General features: G+C 35.7%; 1 protein-coding gene across 7 annotated transcripts in view; it reads right to left on the bottom strand.

Moving 5' to 3' along the window:
- SYNE1 (spectrin repeat containing nuclear envelope protein 1) overlaps positions 1–20027 on the bottom strand; it is a 292109-nt gene that overhangs the window by 50105 nt on the left and 221977 nt on the right. For all 7 annotated transcript variants that reach the window (XM_087969930.1, XM_087969959.1, XM_087969939.1 and 4 more), the window contains 12 exons: positions 19101–19271; positions 18626–18759; positions 16853–17057; positions 15744–15926; positions 14720–14866; positions 12506–12660; positions 10894–11041; positions 8218–8312; positions 7480–7714; positions 6175–6369; positions 3292–3417; positions 2428–2583 (listed from right to left, as the gene is read on the bottom strand). In XM_087969930.1, the coding sequence (XP_087826056.1) occupies positions 2428–2583; positions 3292–3417; positions 6175–6369; positions 7480–7714; positions 8218–8312; positions 10894–11041; positions 12506–12660; positions 14720–14866; positions 15744–15926; positions 16853–17057; positions 18626–18759; positions 19101–19271 (1950 nt within the window). The remainder of the gene's footprint in view (positions 1–2427; positions 2584–3291; positions 3418–6174; positions 6370–7479; positions 7715–8217; positions 8313–10893; positions 11042–12505; positions 12661–14719; positions 14867–15743; positions 15927–16852; positions 17058–18625; positions 18760–19100; positions 19272–20027) is intronic.

Below are 20027 nucleotides of genomic sequence, written 5' to 3'. Positions count from 1 at the left end.
TAGATACTGAAGTTCAGATACAAATAAAGAGAAATAATCAATAAAAGAATCAAACCTTCTGTCATTCTTTAACTAGTCAGAGTAAGGGCATCCTTATGGGTAGTCCTCATTCATTTATGGTAATTGGGACGGAATTTCCATCACTAAGCAATGTGGTTGTAAAGCACAATGTCATGTGACTATACTGCTTTGCAACAGAAATTCACGCACTTCCGGTTGCTGTCATTAAAAGAATCCCATCCCATTGTTAAGTGAGGACAAAAAAGGATGCAAATGATGAACAGATGACTGCAAGATGCTTTAATACTGTAACTGTGAGTAGGGTGCCAAGTGCCCAGATCATGATTACATGACCGCAGAGATAAAGAGTGACTGGCATAAGTGCAAGGAATGGTCATAAGTACCATTCCCTCAGCATTGTGGTAAGCTCGAACAGTCACTGAACAAGTGCTCATTAAATGAGGACCACCTGCATTTCCAATATAAATATGGCACAATAATTTACTTACAACACTCAGCAAGCTGATCCCTCTCTAATTACCAAAATCATCTTTGGCTCCTTTTTAAAATGTAGGAATTATAATAGCCTCTCCAATCACAAGGAATCAGAACTGTCTGGTTAATATAATTAAAAAACAATTAAAAAGCCAGAACTGCCAGAAATCAGCATTTGTCTAATTTACTGTGGTGAAAAACAAATACTTCCTAATTTCCTCCTTGAGCTGGTGCAAGGACAGCCGAAGCACATCTCCATATGCCTCTTTTCTTGTATGTCAGTGTCTTTCTTCGATCTAAGGATGGCTTAAGGTTTCATGCTCGGGGTTTTCTCTTATATTCTGCACTAAACTATCGCGTTGGAATGACAGGGACCTGGTCTGAAATGACATGCTCTGTATCAGCAATCTTGCCATTCCAACTGATTCTACCAGTTTCCTTGGGATCTTCCCCTTCTGCCGATAGCTGATCTTGTTGTCCATCCTGTACTCAACATTTGACTGTAATGTGGCTTAGATTCCTGGTTCCTGAAACTTTTTTTTTATGTTTTCTTTGTAAAGGGATTGATCAAGCAGTCATCTGACCAATAAGCAAAGCAAATGTCCCTGATATTGATTATGCTTTCTGGGTTTCCTGAATGCTCTGGAACATACAATATGAAAATTTAGATTCTATGAGTACAATATGTTTGTCTGCTTGTCTTTTCATGTAACTGGTCCATATACTGACATGCAGTTGAACAAACAGCCAAGAAATATAAACATTTTAAGTCTTTGCTGCTACCTACTGGTTGAAAGGTAGATTTGTGAAACTTAGAAAGTGAAAAGGCCTAAAAATGACTAACTAACCCATCCCTGACTTTAGACAAACTGAAAGAACAACTGAATGGACTCAGCTCATATATTATTCAATTTGTTTGGCATAAAATAAAATAATATAAAAATCCAGTATGTTTACCGGATTTATCAATTTTTTGTGTTTATATATGTATCGTCTATCTTACATTTCTTAACACATATGGACAGTTGAAACTTAGGGCTCTTCCTGCACCTCTTTCTTACAGTTGATTTTTAAATTAACTACAGCTGCCTTCATTGAGAATTTTTAGATGTTTTGCTTTTAAGTGTCTTCCTCTTAAAGGTTTCAACACTGTTTCTTCTGGATCCAAAAATCCAGCCAACAGTAAGATTCCATTGTCAAATACACTAGGTAAAATCTCATGCAAATGGTTAGTTTCTCTTTGCTTTAAGAGTGCAGAAGAATAATATAGCATCATGAAACAGCTTTGACGGGTATTTATACTTTTGTTGAACTGAAACATCTTTTAAAGCAGCAGCTAAATATTTATAGGTAGAAAAAGCAACCTTAAAAGAAAACAAGGACTTGATTTGCTTGCTTAGAATTTTGGCATCAGCAAAAGATAGGCATTTATCTCTCTTTTACTATCTATTCATCTGGAGTGTCTCAATGTGTTTAAAGTGAAATCAAGTGGAAAGCTGAAAAAAAGGCTGAAAGAAGATTCATTTTGTTTTCATATATCTAGGAAGGCATATTTTCTTCTGCTAAGAAAACAAACCAGGATTTGTTGGGGCAGGCTTTTGGGTGGGGAGAATTGGCATTTAGGAAATTTTTTATCAGTTGACTTGCAACTTGTGATATTAAGATTTTTTATAATTGTGCAGTAATCTAGTAGGAATGGCATTCTAATCCTGTGTTTATTATACATATCCCAAATTACAACTAAGAAGATTAAAGAAGAATTATACTAGTTAATTGAGCATTCAAATCCAGGTTTATCATATTTAAATCCAATGTTTCAGACATTAAAGTATGTTGTAATTCAGCAATTGCCTAGTAGTCTGCACAAATCAGACTGTCCTAACAGGAAAAGTATTATTTTTGTATTTTTTTTGGCAGGTGATATTATTGTACCTGGTGACTTAGTTCGTCCCATTGTCTGTGCAACAATTCAATACGTTCGTTGAGTACCGAAATGTCCTCCGCACTAATGAAAGTAGACAGGGTCTCCTTTAATAAGTTCAAATGAGAAAGATCATTTGTCCATCCCTCAGCAGTGCTCTCTAGTTCCTATTTTGGAGAAAGAAATTCTTTAAAGTATGTAGAAGTAAATATTCATTTTTAAAAATTTTTATACAGTACTGCAGAACAAAAAAGAAAATTTAAAAAACAATCAAAATGAATAATTATGATGAACAAAAGCAGTTTCCAGACTTATCTTAAAAAGAATACTTGGTGTTTTGGTTTACTTCAAATGTACGTTTTTAATAACTGATACAGTATTAAACTTTGATAGAGGCAAGGCTAAGAATGACCTCGCTCTTCAGCTTTTTAAAAATATTCCAAGCATGACAGAATTAACTACTTCAATGAAAATATATTTGTCTGTAAATCATCTGTTACTCCGTTCATCATCATCATCACCATCACCATCATTATCTTTTAACGACCCCATAATCCCTTGCAGGGTGGAATCTGGGGAACTGAATGGAGCTAGCAGGGTGTTTAATGGCCGGATGTCCTTCCTGTCACCAATGCGGAGTTTTGTTCCGCAGATATATTCTCATTGTGCCCAGAGAGAGAAATATCTGCCTCTACCTTGGATTGAACTCACAGGCTCCTGATTGTGAGGCAAGAGTTCCACCTCTGGGCCACTGTACCACTCCTTCCTGTTGCTCTATGCATAATACAATAAAATGGAAATGATCTGTCCTGATTGCATTCTATGTTATATTACCTCTCTTTAGAATCAGACTGCAATATGTATTACTACTGTACCTTGCAGCGAATCTGCTCTGCATGGAGCTCATCATGATGGTCTGGCAATGCTTGGGAAAGCTTCTTCTTCAGGGATTTTAAGTTTTCCAAGGAATTTGACATGCCCTTTTCACACTTTTCCCAGTCCTGAATGGAAGAATATAAATTTAATGTCCCTCAATTGAAGCAAAGGAAGAACGGAGAAGATAGGTTCTCAAACCTAACAATTTAGGGTCCTAATTACCTTCGTTTCCTCTAGCACACAAAGCAGGGTACACATTTTCATCTAATTTTTCACTGAACTTTGTTGCGGCAAGAAAGAGCGAGTGGCTCTAAGTCACTCAGTAAACTTCAGTGACCGAGAGTGGACTTGAACTTTTATCCAACATCTTAATCATTACACTACACAATAGATTTGATCAAACCATGACAATATATAAATTGGATCTGTGGCTATAGAAAGCACAAGGTTTATTCACAAGTGACTAAGATGTCAGAGCTGAAGAAACTTCTTGGAAGAGAAACCAAATGACTTCAAAGAAAAATCCAGTTGCCTTTTGAAAAAGCACCTTGGGGACAAGTGATTCAGATCTAATAAGGTTTGACTATATAAAGTCAGATCCTGAATTTACAACAGTTAACACTGTATTAATTTCCTGTCAGAAAAGTAGAAGGCATAAAGGAAAGAGGAAAGTTGAATGTAATACAAACAAATATTGTAACTGACAACTTTAATCGCAGGAAGAGTTTATTAGAATCACAGTATTTTGGATTCCTTTAACGGGTATATACAGAAATGGGAGTTATTGAATATTGAATGTAATGCATTGATTTAATTTGATCATTAAAAAAATTAGAAAGTTCACATCTAAACAATTGCTTAAAATAGCAAAATTCTATTTCATTCTTTTTTCTTGCCATATTTGCAATATGGCAGTTTAAAGATTTTCCACTTGGTATTGTGGAAGAACTTGGTGTAGAACTTGTAAGCATGCCTGCAAACGTAATCTAATTCTATCCCCCAAAACAGCATGGTTATGCATGCACACACACGAGCATTCACTTATATCAAAAAGGTACTTCGTTTAAAACCTCTGGGTCTCTTTCTCTGAAATTGGTAATTTTATTATCTATTGTTATCTGTTCTGTTGAAATAATGTTTCTGTTTCATCAATAATCAATAAAAGGAATAATTTTGTCAAACTGATGCCCAAAACCAAATAGTTAGTCTCTGAAAATAGGTTTGTTTTGCAATTAAGGATTGTGTGACTTCATATTCATCAAATAGATTATTTTCCTACTCATTGCTTTCTATTAAATAATGAATTAATTCATTCTTTCATGCATGCATGTACTTGCAGTCCTTGGGTTATATAAACTGCAATTGGGACTGGGATTGCAGTCACTAAGCAATGCGGTCATAAAGCTCAATGTCATGTGAGAACATTGCTTACTTAGCAACCACAAGCTCCAAAGTCCCAGTTGTTGTTCTAAATTCTAACCGAAGTAGGGAGTCCTACTTAAGGAGCATGGGGGTCACACAGCGGCCAGTGGGGCGGGGAATGTGGCTGGCAGACACTTGGGAGCACAAATGAGTTGATGGAGGCTGTGTGTGAGGACTGGTGTAGGCCATGGTTTGGAAGGGACAGCTTTGGGCAGGGTTGCTATGGAGGACTTACACTTACTGGGGTGTAACGTTCCCTGGTGGCTTTCCCATTGAATTTGCTTGTGGGAAGCTGGCAAGGAAGATCACAAATGATGATCATATGATGTGGCTCACTGCATTGTTCAGTTATGTGAATTGGGCAGCCATGTGCCAAGATCGTGATCACATGGATGCAAGGATGCTGCAATGGCCAGAACTTTGAGGACTAATCATAAGTCCATTTTTTTCAGCACTGTTGTAACTTTGAACAGTGGCTGAAACAATGGATGTACACTACTTATAGTGTCCAAATGTATTGGGTCTGTCAACACAAAAGTTTTTTTTAAAGCATTCGGAAGGTTTGCTAACTTTGCTAAATTGAAAGGGAATGAATAAACACACACAATAATAGTAAAGTCTGCATCAGTCTCTTCCATTTGTTTATACCTCTACTGCACTTACTCCTGCCCAATATAAAAAAGAAGAAATTTTCATCATCATAATATCAACAAAAATAATAACATTTCTTTGTTTCTTTCTGAGCCCAAATGTTAATTCCTGTTCCTTGAAATATCTCTAATTTACACGAAGTGCCATTTCTACACTCTGAAATCCCTTGCTTTCCATAATTTCATTTCTTGTCTTGTAAACTACTTGACACGTTCTATTTTCTGGTTTGTAAGTTGCTTGAACACTACACAATTAATTACACAATAAATTAAAGCAAAGATTGTGGAATAATATTTTTAAGAGCAGGACTTAATGTACACATTAATGTACTACAGTGTTCAGTGTACTTTTAAAGTATTAACAGTCAAAAAGTAACAGTGCATAAATAATAAAATATAGGGATATATTACGCAGAATATATTTCTACATAAACCTGGCTTCTGTAGGCTAATTTTAAAATATGGATTCTAGGATATGGTTCAAATATCAGTAAAATCAATAACACAGACAACTCATGTACTTTATACCAAAGAAACACAAACAGCATACAGAAAGCATGATTTGTAGTACCATAGGTCAGCCTTCTGCAACTACATCTTTCTGAATCTATCTACATTCAGAAGGCACTAGGTTAGGGAACATTGTCATAGGTAAGACATACAGTATAAGATCTCAGAAAACCAATCTAAGAATTTTATCTATTTACATGTAACATGCAACAAAAACAAGCAAGGTCAATGTCCTGGCAATTCAGTTTTTCAAAGAAGTAGCCTTATTTGATTTTTAAAGATTAATTTAAATGAACCCACTTTTAAAAGTAAGGTGAGCTGCTTTTTCTGTTCTTCAAGTCTGAGGTTTGCTAATTTCCAGCACTCTTGGATTTCTGTAAGTTCCTTTTGTAGCGATGCTTCTGTCTCACCATCAGCACAGAGTAACAGCTGTTTTCCACCTTCCACTGTTAAAATGTAGCTCCCTTGTTGGCGAAGGAGCACTTTCTCTTTGAGCTGGGAAGACCAAACACATTCCAGAATGTGAAGACCAAACACATTCCACATCACTCTAATTTCATAAAATTGTCAGATAGGTCAGTCAGTAGTATCCTAAATCACAGGATGAGTGTGGACTTTTAAACTTTGAAAATGTAATCACCTCTGCATGAAAAGCAGGTAGTATAATGAAACTTTGCAGCAAGTATTTCATCAGCTGTTATTGTTTTTTGTTCTTTTCCTTTCCTTTATTCCATTCTTATTTAATAAACTCTTCCCTGTGATTTTTTTTTTTGTAATTTCCCCATTATCTGTTCAGAAGGTTCAAATCAAAAGCTGAAGTTTTTGGTAGAAAGAGCCCTTCAATGTTATATTATATAAAGGTCTTTGCAAGAATTTAATTATGCTACAACATAAGATATGAAGGAATTTTTCCAGGATCATATTCAGTCTAGGAAATCCAAACACTGTTGTAAACTGAGGATGCTATATTAAAGTGTCCCTGGGAAAAACCACCACACATTTCATAATATTCTTTGAGCCTATTGATGTGGCTATTTGGAGCTAAGCTCTGTTAAGTTTTTTTCTTCAAAGGAAAAACAAGAAAATCCAGCTGCCTCCTGAAAAAGCACATAACCTGGATGACTGGGAATCTCTACAAACTAGCTATACAATTTGGGATGAACAGCTTTGAATGGTGTTGGAGTAGGAATGGATTTTCAGAGAAAAATTGCAGACTACAGGAACCAGGAGTACTACTCAGGTAACTGTGAGGATACCTCCAAGTGCTTCAATGACCCTTTAAAAGGATGCAAATGACCAGCTATCTGCAAGGAATATAAATCCTTTCATTTCCCCACTATTCTGTCAGAGCAGAAGAAGCTTCTTGGATAAGAAGTGAAATGACTTTAAAGAAAAAACAAGGAAGTCCAGTTACCTCCTGAAAAAGCACCTTTGAGACAACCATGACCTGGATAACTGAGAATCTCTACAGACTGTTAAGAAAGTCTTCACTTTGCTTAATAATTGCAGTTATACCTGAATAAATAAGTACAGTGAAATATCTAATTTGTTCCATTAAGTGATACCAGAATCTATTTAGATTGAAAATGGTCTGCCAATAGTTACCCGCATTTCATCCAATAGAGCTCTAGCTTTATGCAGTGGGATAGGAACACTGCCCAGCCCACTTGCTGATTGACAAGTCACTTCCACCAGCCACTTGCGCAATTTCTCTGCCATTTCTCTGTATCGTTGCCACTGACGAATCTGACTGTCAATGATGCCCCTTCTCTGCTGGGCTCTACGAATTACCCCTTGCCACTGATTACTAAGTAATGCCAGTTTCAAATTGAATTCATCCCTTAAAAAAGGAAAAACACAACAAAAGCGTTTAGTATAGAAATAAAGTGAGTCAAACAAAGGAACCAGAATGGCTAACAACTATGATAAATTGATTTCTGTGACTGTGTTGTAAAATCCATTTGCCTTTGAAAAACTCCCACTGAGAACTTCTAAAATTAACTTTGTAATAGTCAGATGAAGAGTTTGCCATAGTTACACTTTTTTTCTGCAGAAAACAGTACTGCCAATCCAAATTCTTATGTATGAAATAAGGGCAAAAGGGAACCGCAGTTACAGCTAAAATCTATATTGATTAGAGGTGAACAAACAGAATATGTAACAGAAAGCAAATGCACTATTAGTAATATTAGTCATGTAAAATGAAACCTCACAAATAGTAGGAGTTCATTATTATAATGTGCCAATAGTTTGGGGAAAATAAATGCATATTAGATAAAAAGGCAAAGCTTTCAAACTTGAAACAGTTGGAAAGTCAGAATTTTTTTACAATACACATTTTACCTGTCATCTACCTGCCCTTGCTCAAGAAGGTTGTGGCCGTCCATGATGATAGAATGTAAAATCTGTTGCCGACTAAACATCTCTGCTTGGAACAGCTAAAGAACAAAAAGTTTTTAAAAGTGAATTCCAAATGAGCTAAACAAAACAAAGTCTGACTCCAAAATAAAAGTTTAACCTTTCTAACATACTTAGGATGTATGATATTTTTAGATGGATAGGTAATTGGACATTTTTTTTAAAAAAAGCAAAGTAGCTAATTATAGGTTAATTTGGTCTACAGTGTATTTTAAAAACCTAATAGCGATTAAAAAAAAGTGGTCCATTTTAATGGCTTTTATATCAGTGACTATATTCATGTTAAATTTTATCTTGCCAATATGACACATAGGTAATACAGATGCAAATGTGTAATTTACAAATATGTAATAGTTCCCTCTTTTCAGGGGTGGGATCCTACTGGCATAACAACTGGTTTGTTGAGCGCGTGCGTTGCAAACGCACTGTATACGCGTGCGCACTATTTACAAATTACCGGCTCTGGCAAGCATTCACCTTCGCTTGCTGACGAGCGGCCCTCAGCTGTGCCACGCAAAGCAGCTGAGGAGGAAAAAGCAGGGAATAAAGCACAGCCTAGGTGGGCCAAACGGAAGACCAGAAGATCGTGCAGCGAACTGGTTCAGTGTCAGCTGCTCTTCAGAGCTACCGGTTCTATAGAATCAGGCCGAACCAGTAGAATCCCACCCCTGCCCCCCCCCCTTTTTTTTTTATCAAATTGAAGATATATAATTATTTACACATTCAGAAAAAAAAAAGAGTAATGATACCAAAGGGAAAAAAGCTTTTAATTTATGAACAATATATTTTTCCAATTTTCTACATGGCTGAACGTTCATAGATATACTGTATTTCATGCATGCTCTCTAGAATTTTTCTTGGAAATAAGTTTCATTTACCTCTTGCTTAGCTCTTGTAAGATAGATAAAATCCAGACAGAAAAGCCTAATGTATTTACAATGATAGTCTCTTTCTGCATATGAATTGCCCCCATTCTATTTTTTTTTGTCAAGCTTCCACATGTTGAAATGAATGTCAGAATGGATCTGATGTCCAGCTTTTGAAGTCTACTGAACTACGGTATTTTCCCCAAAATAAGACCTGGTCTTTATTTTTTTGCCAATAAAAAGATACCAGGTCTTATTTTCAGAGGATGTCTTCCACTGACTTACGTCATGGTGGTGGCACCAATAGCCCCGCTCAGCAGGAGCCCTCTGCCGGCCCACTTCCTCTGTGGCCGCTTGCAACAGCTTGTACGCATTGCCCCCGGAGTCCTTTTAGCTGTCAGAGGCCTTCCGAAAAGGCATCTGCAGCTGAAAAATGAAGTCTGGATTGACGCGTGCACTGCTCCTGGCCTCCATTTAGCCATTAGAGGCCTTTCCTGAAGGGCCTCTGACAATGAAACCGAGACCAGGGGCAATGCACGCATCAATCTGGAGCCCGTTTCTCGACTGCAGAGGCCTTTCCTATAGGGCCTCTGACAGCGAAACGGACTCCGGGGGGTGATGCGCACAAGTGCCATGAGTGGCCGCAGAAGAAGTGGGCTGGCAAGGCAAAACAGATGTCAAGCTGTGTGAGGCCTGGTAAGTAGGGCAACTCCACCCCCCATCCCCACCCTAGCTTAATTTTTACCCATGTGCCTTGCCCTACCCCGGCACACCAGAGTGGATGGGGTATTAACTAGGACTTATTTTGGTGGGTAGTGCTTATATTGGGTGCATGTATAAAAATCAAACTAGGGCTTACTTTTGGGGTAGGTCGTCTTTTCGGGGAAACACGGTATATTTATTATACAAAATGAAACCAAATTTAATCTTCCCAAATTAGGAGAATTCTTGTATTCAATTAATCACAGAATCTCCCAACTTAGTTTTAGATTGCGCTGTCATATGTTTTGCAGTTCATCTGTTTAGCTAAATGTTGCTCGATTACACTGAAAAGTCTTAAATGTTCTATTATAAAATCAAATTCATGAAAGAACTCCTGTCTCTTACTTCTGATATATGAATGCATGACTTTGGGCCAAGTCTAACTTGCAGATTGAAACTCTCCATCAATTTCTTTCTTCTAGTTGTTTACATTCATATCAGGCTGAAGCAGTAATTTACTTTCCCCTTTTTTGCAGATGAAGGAATGAGGGGTTAATTATTATTATTTTTTAGTTTTGAATAAGACACTGATTATTGGTGTTGCATTTGATCTTACAACTAATGGATCTCAAAAACAGCCACCTCTACAGCCACAGATAAAAATGTAGGGAGTGTCAAATTTTTCAACTTTCAATTTCCAAACATTAGGGGCACTCAAAAGTTGTGACATGCCTTGGGGATCATAAAATATTTTGGTTACTTTAATATAATTTAGATGTGCTTGGTAACTAACTACATAAATATTTTAACTTTTTAACATTTTGTTTGTTTCATTTGATCATCTGATGTCAGTGACTGGTTTTTATACCATCTGATGTCAATCTCCTATATAATCCCTCTGTCATGCTTTGTGATTTTAAACAAAGATTAAAATATGTTTGAATAAATCAACCCTTATGAGTACAGTTCCAGTTCACTGACAATAGATAAAAGAAGTTGATAGTAGTTCAAGAATTCTGTCATTATAACTTGCCTCATGCGCCCTCTGCTGTTCTAAAAGAATCTGGTAGTTTCCTGAAATTTCTGCAGCCAGTTTCTGCTCCGTTTGAACCAAGAACTCCATCCAAGTCTCACATTTTTCTAGGAAGGTTTGTTGCTGCAGCATGAAGGACTGTAGCTTACTGCAAGGACAAAGAAGGACTCAATGCACATCTGTGTCTAAAAAACAAACTTATGATGTTTATTTTTTAAAAAAAATTACAACCTGACTTAAACAAAATTACTGACTTCATCTTGGATTTTTAAAAAATATGATGAAAAAGGAAATAAAGGAAACAAACTGGAATATAAGCACAACATTTGGGGATGCCTATTTCTTTAATTTAAAGTTTGTGAAAATTGTCTCACTTAAAACTTTATTTTAATTCCTAAAGAAAAAAAGTTCAGAAGTACTTTTATTTTTTAAGCGCACTCTGTTTTAATAATAGATTATTAAGATCTCTGTGGAGAAAATAGTAATAATCAATCACACATTTTAACCTGTTACTTCTATAAACCTCACTTTTTATCAGCTTTTTCTTCCTCTCTCCCTTTGTTTAGATTCATACATTATGTTAAGCCACAATACAGTTTGTTTGCCTTGGGCTTAGCACCTAACTGTGATTTTTCCAGCACAATCTTTTAAAAGAAACCATAGTTGAGGGTTCAGACTAGACAATCTATTTGTGATAAGATTCTCACTTTTTTTTGTTTAAAGCCACAGCAGAAACATGGTGACGTAATCAGAAGGAGCAGATCAAAAAGGTTATTTTATTTTGCATTGGAGTTCTTTTCACATAAGAGAAGGTAGATCCAAAGGCATTGTAAGCAAAACCTGGGTCAAAGGCACTAATTCTTCATTCCTCACATATACATATCAAATGAACTGAAAGAATATTTGACAGCTCAAGAAATCGGTTTCCTGCAGCCAATTAGCATTTCTGAAGCAAAAAATATACATTATAATGTCTCTCTCTAGAATGTTCACACCCTGACTGCCTTATTCTGTTGCATGTAATTTTCCTACTGTGCCAATTATTTTTTCATTAGTAGTGATTCATAGGTCACAGAATATCAATTAAGGCCAGGAAAACAGGCAGCAAACAATTTTAATGAGACCAAAATCTGAAGAATCATGAAATGTCCTTTTGGCTTCTTGATTGAATAGATGGTCCTGCTAATAAGACCCCAGCAGCTGTCTCTTGAATGAAATTTTTATTTGAGTTTTCTGACATTTTATATCTAATTTGTTTTATTTTGTGTCATCTAATTGCCTCGGGAAGGCCAATTGGCTTTTGTAAAGTAGGTATACACAAACAATCTTTCAGCCAGTGAAGCACAGTAGATAAATTTAGATTTAAATAAAGTTCTGGCAAAATAGACAAAATATATTCTTAAATTTTACTTCTGGACCTTTTTTGACCCATAGTAGAAAGAGTCTTGCTTGAAACCATATAACAGAATAAGTAAATTTTTATATCTTTCCGAAACTTATGCAATTCTAGAATTAGTCTGAACATTAGGATTAGAATTGTTGGCCTGAAAACTCTGCTTTGTTAAAACTCCAATCTGTTTAAATTACACTGTTTTGTAAATATCTGACTTACCTGAATCTTTCAGTAGTTTGTGAAGAAATCACTGACCAGCATCTATTCAGATTTTGCATCCTTTTTATTTCTTTATCATTCAAGGGCAACCTATACCCCAGCTCATTTAGACGATCCAAATCTGGTGCCATGCTGCTGAATTTTAACATCTGGCACTGTAAAGTGACATGAAACAAGGTTTCTTAATAGTTTTAATTGCCATATTTTGATGGATACATTTTTGATGCTTTATATTATAATAATAAAACATATTTTATTTTCAGTTTATAAAGTTTCCCATACTCTAATTATTTCCCTGGGCAGCTCACAAGCAAAGTTCTATTTAGGAGAAAAAAATATCAATAACATTTCCTTTTTTAAGAAGATTGATTAAAGTTCCCAATATGACTTAAATACACAGGGATAATGTTAATGTATTTTTTATTAATAAAACATCTAATCTCTCTCCAGTAAGAGTCCAGTGCAACAAACATGAAACTATTCCTTGGAATACACCCTAAAATAGTTTTGAGCTCTTAACTGTGCTAATAAGGCTTCAATGTTATGATTATTGTGAATAGCTGAGAAAAAGTAGCATTGCATTCATCTGTGAGAAATGCTGTTGAGGAAGTCATCAGTGAGCACCGTTTATTGTAACAGATATTATTATATGAGAACACTTACATACAAGTTAAACACAAAGCTAAGGGCTATATATATATATACACTATACAGAAGCCTGATGATGGCAGATGAGATTCTGCCGAAATGTTGCTACAACTTTAAAAGCACAACTACAATGACGTGGGACAATACCCGAACAAAGCTGAATGCCAATGGCTTCCACAAAAGCTAAATCACTGGCTTGATCCACAAAAACACACTGAGACATAATGGAGACCTAGAAGATGAACAGACCTATGGAACAGCTGTCCTGCCCTACATAAGAGGTACTACAGACAAAATCAATAAGATACTACACAGGCATCACATCAAGACTGCCTTCAAAACAGACAGAAAAATAGCAGCCATCCTAAGAAACCCCAAAGATAAAATTGACCTGGAAAACCAAGGCATATATGAAGTCCCCTGTGCATCATGCCCTGCCACATACATTGGACAGACCAATGGAAGAATAAGTACCCACCTAGATGAACACAAAAATTCAGTAAAAAAACTGGAACACACTTCCTCACTAGTCCAACACATGAAAGCCACAGGTCATAGCATCGACTTCAATGGCACCAAAACCCTAGCCACTATAGAAAACCCCAGCCACAGAATTATCAGAGAAGCCATAGAGATTGAAAAAAGACCTGAAAGCATGAATAGAAGAGATGACTCCACCAGACTGTTAATTATCTGGAAGCCTGCACTCTCAAACAAAAAATCTCCACACCACAAGCCAGGCAAACACCTGGGCACAAAAAGACTCCCTCTGATACCTCCAGCTCAAACACACCCCAACCAGGCACCCAGATGAAACCTAGCTTCCTAATAAATGATAGCCACCCGTTTACTCGGAGCCAAGCCACACTAAAAGCCTCCAATACAGGAAACACAATGTTGCCAGCCAATCAAGACAAAAAAAGCTACAAAACAGACAGAAGATATTAGAGACACCAATCAAGCAGAACACAGCAAACTCCAAGGCCAATAAACACAGACCAAGACTCCCAACCAATCAGGAAGAAGAAAAAACCATTCTGGCACAGCAGTAGGCTAGCACCAAATTTAAAACAGAAAGGCTGTGAAAGTCTGACTCACAGATGAACACTATACAGAAGCCTGATGATGGCAGATGAGATTCTGCCGAAATGTTGCTACAACTTTAAAAACACAACTATAATGACGTGGGAAAATACCCAAACAAAGCTGAATACCATATATATATACATATACATATATACATATATGCATGGGAAAATACCCGAACTAAGCTGAATACTATGGTATATGTAAGTACCCGCAAAAACTTAAGAAAACAAATATATACATAGATATAGATATAGATATAGATCTAACACTTTATTCTATCTTTTTTGACATGAACCTATTTTACCTGGTATTTAATCTCGTTCATTCTTTTAATCCACTTGATTATTCTCAAATATAGTTCTCATTTTCCGTTCAGGTTTTTGAAAAAAAATATAAATTTATAAATACATAGGTACTCCACAGCAATAAATAAAATACACTTTGAAAGTTTAAAAAAAAACACTTTCAAAAACTTACTTTAAGCTCTTCCATTCTGTTCCTAATGATGGATGAGTCAGATGAGTGGCTTGGATCTTGCATTTTTAGCATCTCTTCCGCTTGCTTTGTCCACTGTTCCAGTCCTGACAGGCTGAGACTAAAGGTCTGGTAATCTTGAACTCCGGCCTTAAATTTTTAAAAATGGGGAGGGTCATTAATACAGGTGATTTTTTTCATGTTAGAATGGCATGAAATCCCATATAAAAAAAGGAACATTATTTTTCTAAATTAAAAAATGTGCTGTTTGAATGATATGAGGCTGGAATAATTATAAGTAAAGTTGTATATTATGCTGATTAAGGTCATAATTCAAGCTGTGCTCTAAAATTAGCTCTGTTGCCAAATGAATATGGACATTCATTTATAGGTTGTTTGCTTTAGGGGAAAAAAAGGCAAAATGCTAAGATTTATATCTAATGATTTTGACTTCAAATAGAAACATAAAGAAATGCTGTACTATAAGATAAGTCTGCATAAAGGAACTCAACCCTGACTATTCTTTGGTCTTAGAAAACAAACCTGACTGGAAGGGCATAAGATACTGAAGCTGAAGCTCAAATACTATGGCCATCTAGTGGGAAGAGAAGGTTTATTGGAAAAGAGCCTGATGCTGGGAAAGACTGAAGGCAAAAGGAGAAGGGACCATAAAGGATGAAATGATTAAATAGTATCATTGACACAATGGGTGTGAGTTTGGGTAGATTCAGGGAGACAGTGGAAGACAGAGGGGGGCTTAGTATGCTATGGTCCATGGGGTTGTGAAGATTCGGACATGACTTAAGCGACTGAACAACAAAAATCAGTCTGTAGAGCAGTTCTGAAATATTGTAAGTGCCTGAAAAATAAAACCCTTTGAGGAGAGCTGTTCTTTCCCCCAAACTGATTGCTTACATTACTATACCCTAAGCATGATATTATGACAGCACATAAATTATAGCTGTGTGACTAGCTGAAAGTACAATAATAGACTATTTCCCTGACATGTCAAGGAACATTTCCCTACCTGTAATATTGACTGCTGTCTGTTGAGTCCCTGCTCTAAAGAAGCTAAATTCTGATTTAGTAAGAGCTGGCCAGACTGGATAGCTGCTGCTGCAGAAGAATCCACTTGCTGCTTCAGCTGTTCCCCTAGTTCATGGAGAACAGATAGAGAATCTTGCATTGTCTTCATGCCTTTAAGTAGATCCTGTGGAAATCACAGCAAATGTAAAATTGAAGATGACAACTATATTCATAAAGTTCATTTTACTAAATATATACCATGAATGTCTTTGAACATGAGCACCTGGCATAATGCAAATATGTCATCCTGGCATGACTATGTCCAGTTCTTACAAAAACCTGATACGATTTAATTCACTTTTGTGATGTGATACAAACAATTGTGACTGTGCTATATTCTAGAGTGTATATGTAAGATATAATGTGCAATTTCCATCGAGAAACCCAAATTCACATATCTAAGTAAATGTTCCCTAAGTGACTTTAGGATGGTCTCTTTCTATTTTCACTTAATCTATCAAACCAAACTAGTATTTTAATAATCACATGAGGAGAGATTACCTCACCCTTCAATATATATTGCTTTAATCTCTCCCTCTCAAACAAAACAGAACAAAAGGATGAAATGATTGCACTTATGAATAATGTTCCTGAAGAAGCAAAATTGTTCAGCTTGCCACTGGATACTATCAGGGAGCAGAAGAAAGTCACAATTTCCAAGGTTCTGGAGATGGAACAGCATAGTTACCATCCCCAAAAATTAACTGGGTTTACTGTATTCTCTGCTCAACTCACATGCATCTGTTGGTTGGCACCGAATACCCTTTATTTTCTTATGGCCTAGAGAAAAAATTAATAATGTGACCCTAATCAAAAATATGGAAAAGCAGATAAACTTACTTTGCAAGACACAATGAGGTAGTAGACTTCGTGAGACAAATAATAGAAGGAGAAAAAGACATTTTCTTTCCATTATCAGGGAAAGAATTTGTAATTTCCTAATTTGTAATAATCTATACTAGTTTAATATACTTATTTGCTTGCTGGTATCTCAGTACAGGACTGTATTACTCATAGCAACAGTTTACATCACAAGCTTATTAAACATACATTGCAGTCATGAATCCAAACAGTAACTTCATCATCAACAGTGTCCTTATTGAGTTCAGCCTTCAAAAGTTCGTTTGTTCGGTCCTCATACTGCCGGACAGTGGAAGAGCATTGCAAGTAATAGTTTTTATACTTCTGCCAGAGATGAAGCAGACCTTTACTGGAATGCAAATGCTCTGCAATTTCTTCAAGAAGATTATTCCATCTGGAAAAATAAAAGAAACAGATTCTAGTGCAAAAGATACATGCAAATAACGGATAGCGCAAATAATGGATAGTGGATAAGGAAAATCTTTTGAATACATGGCATAAATTAGCCTTATAACAGATGCCATATACAAAGGTAGTTGTAGAAGGACAAAAGAATTAAACTTTGCAGTCAGGATATCAAAAGTAGTCTTTAGTTAAAAGAATCTGGAAGAAACAATTTGGAAGACATAGTTAGAAAATATTGAAATTGAATTATTTTTCCTGATAGTCTTCTCTTTAATAACAATGAACTTTAATTTGGTTGGTGTTTTAAAGCAGGGATCCCCAACCTTTTCGACGCCGCGGCCCGGTTCCGGCGTCAGCTGGGCGCCGCGGCCCGGTTCCGGCGTCAGCTGGGCGCTGCCATCTTTTTTTGACGAAAAATCACTTCCGGTGATGTCACGAGTGATTTTCGTCAAAAATGGCGGCGCAGCGCTTCTGGTGAGCTTTTTCGGGTAGAAATGGCTTTCTACCCGGAAAAGCTCACCTGAAGCGCTGGCGCCGCCATCTTTTTGATCGAAAAATTGCTTTTTTACCAAAAAAGATGGCGGCGCCAGCAACCAGCGGCCCGGTAAGGCTTGTTCCGCGGCCCGGTACTGGTCCGCGGACCGGCGGTTGGGGACCCCTGTTTTAAAGGGTCGGTAAAGGTTGGCTAGAAATTGCTATCTTTTCTTCCAAAATTATATATTTTTATGATTGTATTGTTTCTGGAAGAGCAAAACTACACCATGGACATATGAAATCTTTGCTATTATTACAATGTTATCTGAAACAAAAATGCAGCTAGAGTTGGCTGCATGGTAGGGAGAGAGGAATTCCAAATTAAAAAAAGAAACAAATATAAAAAGCATTTAGGGCTAGAGATTTTAAAAATATATTAAAATATATATTTGAAAATAGCAAAGTGTTTTATATAATGCATTAAAATATATATTTGAACATTAAAATATATATTTGAAAATAGCAAAGTGTTTTATATAATGAGTTAACAGACTAAATTTACACAATTCAAGTTTTTTATATACATATACGTATACACACACAGAGAGAGAGAGAGTAGTAAAATATATAAATATATACACATATATTCACAAAAAAATGTGAATTTATATGTAATTCAAAACATATATCCAAAACTTACTATTTCCCCTTTATTTTATTAGAAGTTTTCAACACAATAAAAGTTTTTTAAAAAATAGAAAAAACAAAGGAAAACATTGAATTATGACTTCTGCCCTTTTTTAATCTAGTAATTGCCATTTTAACTTTTCCCTTTTACTTGAACACTTTTTAATCCCCAACTCCATGAACCATCTATTCATTCCCTTCTTCCTTCCACAAAATGTCAATATAAGGTTTCTAGTCTTAGTTTAGCTTCTAAATTTTTTTTATCTGCTTTCTCAATTAATCACTAAATATTTGGAAAATACTTGCCAAAGGGAAATCTATATTATACTAGATTTCCAATTTGCTGGTAGGTACAAATTATAGATTTTACTTAAAACAACAATAGTATTTTCATACCTTAAGTTCATTTCTTTCAAAGTATAATTAAGTGCCTCTGTAACTGGTGGATGGCATTCTTTCAATAGTGCATTGGTCACTGACCCAAATTTTTGTAAGCGATGGTCTTGTTTTTGCAATTCATCTAGTAAATTCTAAACAAAGAAAAATAAGATTCAAGCAAACAGAAATATGTAGGTTTTTTAAAAAATTGTAAAAGATAGAATTTTTGTTTTAAAAAATCTCATTTTTAAAATCACAATTGGTGGGTAATTATTATAGCAGGCACTAAAATGATGGGAGCAAAGAAGTGATGAAATCTTGAAGCATCATTGAATAAAGATTGGTATGAATTTTCTTAGACTAATTTTAACTTTATTTCATAAAGTTAAAATGTCTATTACATTTAGAGTGGCATCTGTTTATTTTCTTAACATTCTATCTAAATTCCATGATCTTGCTTAATATAATAAATGTGTTTGTTCTTATGGCTTACCTGAAGATTATCTACTTGGACTTTCACTGCTTCCAAAGAGCCAGTAAGAAGATGAAAACGAGACAGAGAATACCTTGCTTCCATTATGTAGCTATTAAGTTCTTCATAAGATGCTTTGTAAACTCTCCACTGATGAAGGACAGATTGTAGCAGTGTTTTCAGCTGACCAACCTGGCCATAATGAAACAAGAAATACAATAAAATTAAAAATATCAATGTATTTACTAAAATAATTTTGCATTAAAAAAAGAATTGTCATTTTTTTTATAGTAGAACATTTTTTAACAAATGACTATTTAGCTAACAATGCAGTAATTATTGCAGTTATTTTCTGTCCCTTCCCTAATTCTTATTTAGAAGCTATGTACAACTGCTTACTTTGCTGAACATAATCAAGATAATCAAATCAATATTTGACTTTTAAAAAAAAGATAATGCTTCTACCTTCAGAGAAAGAGAGAGAGATATGAACTGTGAATAGAAGACAAGATTTTCTTACATTTGCATAGAAAGAAGCTTTAAAGGAAAATAAACAAATGGGAGGAAGGTACAAATATTGAAAGCAAAAAGTTGAAATAGAAACAGGGAAGGAAGAGAGAAAAATCATCACTTCAAGCAAGATGGCAATATTTATTTATTTATCATGCCATCCCACTCACAAATCAAAGCAACTCTGTGTGGCTTACAATGCCATAAAATAATAAATATAAAAGCATTAAAACTAACAACACTTAAATGAAGACTGAAAATCAAGAACACAGATAGCACTAGAATCAGAGGTGGTATTCAGTAGGTTCTGACCAGTTCTGGAGAACCAGTAGTGGAAATTTTGAGTAGTTCAGAGGACTGGCAAATACCACTTCTGACTGGAGATTTTACAGTATCTTTCCCCTCCACGCCCACTAAGCCACACCCACAGAACTGGTA

The sequence above is a fragment of the Notechis scutatus genome, chromosome 1 (genome assembly GCF_049901735.1).
Source record: "Notechis scutatus isolate UNSWTSFEM ecotype Mainland chromosome 1, rNotScu1.2, whole genome shotgun sequence".
In the NCBI taxonomy this organism is placed as follows: domain Eukaryota; kingdom Metazoa; phylum Chordata; class Lepidosauria; order Squamata; family Elapidae; genus Notechis; species Notechis scutatus.
Note: the sequence above shows the minus strand (reverse complement) of the source record. Positions and strands in the feature narration are given on the sequence as shown.